The sequence below is a fragment of the Chironomus tepperi genome, unplaced genomic scaffold (genome assembly GCF_022539635.2).
Source record: "Chironomus tepperi strain 1889 unplaced genomic scaffold, CSIRO-AGI_Ctep_v1 contig_354, whole genome shotgun sequence".
Taxonomy (NCBI): domain Eukaryota; kingdom Metazoa; phylum Arthropoda; class Insecta; order Diptera; family Chironomidae; genus Chironomus; species Chironomus tepperi.
In genome coordinates this window covers 4,634,603-4,640,804 of record NW_027226476.1, presented here as the reverse complement: position 1 = coordinate 4,640,804, position 6,202 = coordinate 4,634,603, and the positions used below count along the sequence as shown (strand labels likewise).

Genomic DNA, 6,202 nt, shown 5'->3' with positions numbered 1-6,202 from the left:
AGAGTTGATCACTAAGGGGCATATTCATGAAAAGTGCAGGTTGACCATCTTGGGGCGTGTCTAGGGTAGTAAGAGTTGATCACTAAGGGGCATATTCATGGGAAGTGCAGGTTGACCCTCCATGGGCATATCCAAACAAATGGTGCTGAACTCCCCCGAGGGCTTATATAAGAGAATGAGGGTCGATCCTCCAGTGACGTAACGGAATGTTTTTGGAATTTTGTCTCTAGGAGTTCTAGCAAATTGAAGCATTTTGTCTGCCTAGATAGGGGTAGGGATTGCTGATGTTGACGTAACCTACTCCATCTTCTAATGCCTGTTATTAACAGGTTTTCGGAAATTGTGTGAAAATTGAATAATATTGGATTATTTCTGTAATCGACTTAATACACTGTCTGCTTAATGCTTACTGAAAATGTGTAAATGCTTACTGAATATGAAGTAATGATGTAATGAAGGTGATTATTGATATATTATTAGAGATTTGAAGAAATTTGAGGTTAAGTAATTGTTTTCTGTAATTTTAAGTGTTACGTACGTGAATTATATGAATTTTGAGGTTATGTTAATGATGTATAGCAGTAGATTTGTGCGTCACATCTTTGAACGTAATATTTTAATATCCAATGAGACCGGAACATCTTGATCTCATTAAAGGCAGCCCTTAACGTCAACATTTTTTTCTATTGACTCAACTTTGATTCCGTTGATAAGCTAGTCAGATTTGGAAGCATTTTGAATGTTTTTTTGACATATTGAGCTTGGTAAGTGTTACTGATAAATCATAAGTCACTCAATAATTTTATATTTTACGAAGAATCAAGAACAACTGTCAACCAAAGAACTCTTGACATGAAGCTGTCGATTTTGATGTTAATGACCTTGATATTGAAAATTGGCAAGTGATTGCCATCAAAATAGTCAGCTTTAGACGCAAACTAAGGAAACACATGAATCACATATGATCTGTACGGTCAGCCAAGGAAGTAACAACAGGGACGCAGCCAGGTTTGCAGTACATTAGTAGATATTTAGCCTTTCTCATTCCTGAATACATTTTTAATCTTATTTGATGCCGTCGTTCTTGCTCTTATCATTTAAACTGTGTACAAGGCTGAAAAGTATCATTTTTGAACCCATTGACCATCCAAGTGCATTAACATCTTTAAAGCCATTATTAATTGGAGCTTTGCTAGATCTCGTAACATTGTGTCATGTCCATCGGTGTCTATTGATCATTGACTCTAGAAAGGATGATATGTGATCCTAAAACATTCCTTAATACATTTCCACTGGAACTGCTCATAAAGTAAATTAAAAACCATAAAATAAGAACAAATTTTTGCACTGATTAAAATTGTAGCTTTATTCATGTATGTTAAGAGCCTTCATAATTTTTGACAATTTTTGGTCTAATTTATCCATTTTACGAACTTGGTCATCAAATTTCCGGTCTTGTTCCTTGATTGCCTTCTCAATCTTGTCAGTTCTGAATCTCAATGATGATAAAAGTCCAGCATGATCAATCGTGGCTGCATTTTTAATGTTTTGGATCTCTCTGAGCATTGCTGTTTTGGTATTTTGAACATTTTCATCAAGAATTTCCAATTTTGTGTCCATGTCTTCATTGCGGTTCCTTAAGTCATCTTTCAGTGCTGCACATTGCTGAGTGTCGGTTCCATTTGTAGCAAGGGTCATCAAATCTGTCAAATTTTCAGTCATTTTGTCAACTTTGGACTCTAATGCTGAACATGTCTTGAATTTTGAGCTTTCTGTTGTTGTTGTTGTTGCTGGTGTCGTTGTGGTTGTAGCTGTTGTGGCTTCTTCTCGTGCCTTTTTGGCTTGACTAGCTTTTAAGCCTTGAAGTTTGCTTTGGAACGAATTTGGAAATTTTGAATTTTTCACCTCATTTTCCAATTTTTCCAGTTTTTCCTTGAGTTGTTCTGAACTTAATGCTGAAGATTCAGCTTCGAGGTTTTTTACTTTTTGCTCCAAATTTAAATAATCTGAATTTGTGGATTGCTTCTTTGCTGTTTTGATGACATTTTGAACAGCTGTTGAATTGTTGTCAGCATATATGTCAATACATGGATTTGACCTAAGGTACAAAGTCTTCAGTTTAGTCAGCTTGTCAAACACATTTGGATCAATGTGCGAAATTTTGTTGGAATTTGAATAAATAACCTCTAAATCAGGATTAAATTCGAATAAATCTTTTTCCAATATTTCTAAACTATTTGCTGACAATGAAAGAAACTTTAAATTTGGGAAATATTTCAAGTCACTTTGATGAATTTCCTTTATTCCAGTGCTGTAAATTTGAATTCCTTTAAGGTTTTTGAAGATTTTGTTCAATCCACGTGGAAAAAAATGAATTTGTCCTATTCCATAAACATAAAAAAGCTCAACATTGTCATTATTATAGCCAGCCAGATGTGTGCCAGTAACCGAGTCGATTTGTGCTGCATCAGGTGAAGATATTGTGACTGAATTTTGAACTTCGCAACGATAAATTGTCCCTAATGAACTCCAATAACTTGAATAATATTTACACTCAAGTGATGCTGATTGTGATGATCCAGGAAGTGCCAAAGTCATGCACAGCAGCAATCTAGTCGAATAAGTTAAAAATAGACAATTAAGCATCAATAAAGCTGAACTAGATTAACAAATTTAACTCACATAATTATTTTGAACATTTTCACTATTTTATGTCCAACACAAAGTCCCCAAATGCAGGATATAAATTGAAATTGTTGACCAAATCAAGGCACAGCTCACAGCTTCTTCAGAATGATCCTCAACTTAAGACAGATGATTTGAAAGTGAAGCTACAGAAGCGCAGGAACTGCTTTTATACAAAATTATTTCACAAAAACACACGCGACCAATTTCTGAAAGTATTACAGCTGTTGATGAATCAAATTTAAGGCATAACTCAATGTGTGGAAAATCCAGCGGGAATTTCACAATTGATAAGGATTTTGATGCTGTTGCTGTTGGATGATTCATGATTATTTAATACATTTTGGGCATCAAAACAATTTTAATCTCAACAGCAGTTCCAAGTAGCACAAAGTCATTGCTTTGGACACGACTACATCACTTTGTGGATGACAAGACATGAGGATGTCCATTTTTTGGCTTGAATATTGAGTGGATACTCAGTTGGATATAATTCTGAAGTGTCAACTTCTTGTCATAATCTGAATCCACAGAAGCTTCTGGATGAGCATGCTTACTTCCTTACTTACTTCGCTGACCGTACAGATCAACTGTGATCCATGGCCTCCCTCAGATGTCACTTATAACTGGTTCTATCGCCGGCTTCCGTCTGCCAATTGCCAATATCATATCTCGATGGATGCAACGTCTATTTTAGTTCCATTTTGTCCCATAAATTATCATTAAAAAATAGATCAGAATTATTAAAAGTCTGAAAAACATTAAAGCTTAAATATCCTCAAACATGATGTTTTCCATCCAATGTTTAGTCTAAGATTCCCATTTTAAATACTGTTGATCAAAACAACCTCGAATGTTTTAATGAATGTTGTGAAAACATTCAAAATTAAGAATTTTAAACATTGCAATGTTTTTTTGCTCAATTTGGCACTTTCATTGGTGGATGTTCTCGATATGAGCTATTGTAGATACATGTTGTGTCCCTAACAGGCAATGAGCATGCTTTCTTTCACTTTATATAGACTAGATGAACATTGTTTTTAATTTTTTTTGTTGGATTTTGAGTGTCAGCATGTTAGGGTACGTATGTTGAGGTTGACACGGCACATCCTGGTTGCCCAATATCAAGGGGCACATTTGGAATGTTTTTTGATGAATTTTTATCCAAAATGTGGGCAACAGAGGAGGGTTGGGGGGACAGTTGTATCAAGTCTACCTTATATGCTTCACATTCCATATCCATTTTATCGATCAAAATTCACCTTCAATAAAAATGATAGCTTATCAGCATCAAAAATGTACACAAAACAATTCGAATTGTTTCGACATTAATTTTTATATCAATCAACATCAATTTATTGTATTTCGGCATACTTTGATAGACGATAATAAATTAGGGACTAATGCTTTGTTACGTCACATGATAAATTGACTTATTAGACTCAACACCTCAGATTGTCTGTAACTGGATCTTAACTACTATCTATAATCACCCAATTCCTTTACTGATTCAAGAACGGAAGCCATATGAAGCCATTTAGTGCAGCCATTTGAAGCTGAAAATTGAGGGGTATCAGGCGTGCAATGTGAAGCCACATGAAGCAATGTGAAGCTGAAAATTCTGAAGATGGACGCCACGGGAGCTCCCGATACTCTAGTTACTGATATTACAAGAAGAGTCCGGGCTGGGCATGTTATTAGTAGAAGCTCCACTAAATAAGGTCTTTAAGACAGACTTTATGGATGGTAACAGAGCTCGTGAAAGACCAAAGAATTCCTGAAAGGCAGCTGTCGATAGAGACAGCATTGAATTTGGTATTGGCAATTGACAGGCGGAAGTCCGCGAAAGAACCAGCTGTAGGCGACATCTGAGGGAGGTCATGGATCACAGTTGATCTGTACGGCCAGCGAAGTAAGTAAGTATGAATCGTAACTTCCGTCTAAGAGCGTAACGTAGTGGTATTAAGGAAGAAGGGGCAAGTTGTTGTCTCGAGTCTACCGGATATGCTTACATGCTTGACATTTCATATGCTTAAATAGAGTGTGGCTTTCTCAAAAACGACAGTTAATTTTTTTCGATAAAATTCAAATTTTTTTTGACCGTTACTCATACTTTTCTTCGTAACGTAAATTTTTATTTCAAAATAAGTTGAGTTCGAATAGTTTGAATTTCTTCGACAATCACATGTCGCCCCCCCTTCGTTTGGCTATGACCATGTTAAAATTAGATGACAGTCAGTCAAAATGGTCGATTTTTCGCAGTTACACAATAAGTTAACGGTCCCCTAATATTTGAATTATTCACAAATAATCGATTTAATTTGCAGCATGAATCAAATTTTTTTCATTATTATTTAAGTTAATTAAATAAATTTTTTTTCTCAGTTTTTATTTAAAATTCACAGAAAAAAAATGCTGTTATTCATCAACATTCTCATCACATCCATCATTGTCATGATAATAAAATATTTTTGGAATCGTCGTCGACTTTATAAATTGGCAAATAAAATTCCCGGACATAATGGATATCCAATTGTTGGAATATTACCAAAATATTTTAATATTGATAAAAAAGACTTTTTTAGTACAACTTTTAAAATGATGAATCCAAAATCGACAATAACAAAAATTTGGATTGGACCAAAATTAATGCTTTTAACTGAACATCCAGATGTGATTTATACAGTCTTTAATTCATCATATTGTATTAATAAACCAGATATATTTTATCATGCATTGACAGTCATTAATGGCTTATTGCCATTGTCTGGTCAACGATATCATAAGCATCGACGAATTCTTAATAAATCATTTATGCTGATTACATTACAGAAGATTATGCCAATAATTAATGCAAAATGTATGAGAATGATTGAGAAATTGGAACAACATTTGAATGTGAATGTTGATTTGATGGATTTTATTGGTGTTTGTGCACTTGAGTCATTTGGCGAAGCACAATGTGGATATACATCTGATCTTTATGGATTTGAGGGACTTAAGGTTATCAAACAGTAAGTGCTCATCCCTTGAACTGTCTCACTCTCTTGCTCTCTCATTCTCTCATTCTCACTCTCACTCTCCTCTCACTCTCTCCTCTCACTCTCTCCTCTCACTCTCTCCTCTCACTCTCTCCTCTCACTCTCTCCTCTCACTCTCTCCTCTCACTCTCTCCTCTCACTCTCTCCTCTCACTCTCTCCTCTCACTCTCTCCTCTCACTCTCTCCTCTCACTCTCCTCTCACTCTCCTCTCACTCTCCTCTCAATCACTCCTCTCAATCACTCCTCTCAATCACTCTCTCACTCTCCTCTCAATCACTCCTCTCAATCACTCCTCTCAATCACTCTCTCACTCTCTCATTCTCTCACTCTCTCATTCTCTCATTCTCTCACTCAACGACCATAAAGACTCTCTCTCACTCTCTCATAAGTGATTTTATCTTTCAGATCACTTGAATTAGGATTAGATCGCATCACAAAGCCATGGTTTCATTTCCTACCGGAATCAATATTTAAA

The 6,202-nt window shown here is 35.6% G+C and overlaps 1 protein-coding gene across 1 annotated transcript; it reads right to left on the bottom strand.

The window, feature by feature from the left end:
* Positions 1-1,339: 1,339 nt before the first annotated feature.
* LOC139094501 (myosin-9-like) lies at positions 1,340-2,840 on the bottom strand. Its single transcript, XM_070645545.1, has 2 exons — positions 2,683-2,840; positions 1,340-2,611 (listed from the first exon to the last, which is right to left on the bottom strand). Exons 1-2 carry the CDS (start codon positions 2,697-2,699, stop codon positions 1,366-1,368), a joined length of 1,263 nt encoding a protein of 420 aa, XP_070501646.1. The 5' UTR covers positions 2,700-2,840; the 3' UTR covers positions 1,340-1,365.
* Between the last annotated feature and the right edge of the window lie 3,362 nt (positions 2,841-6,202).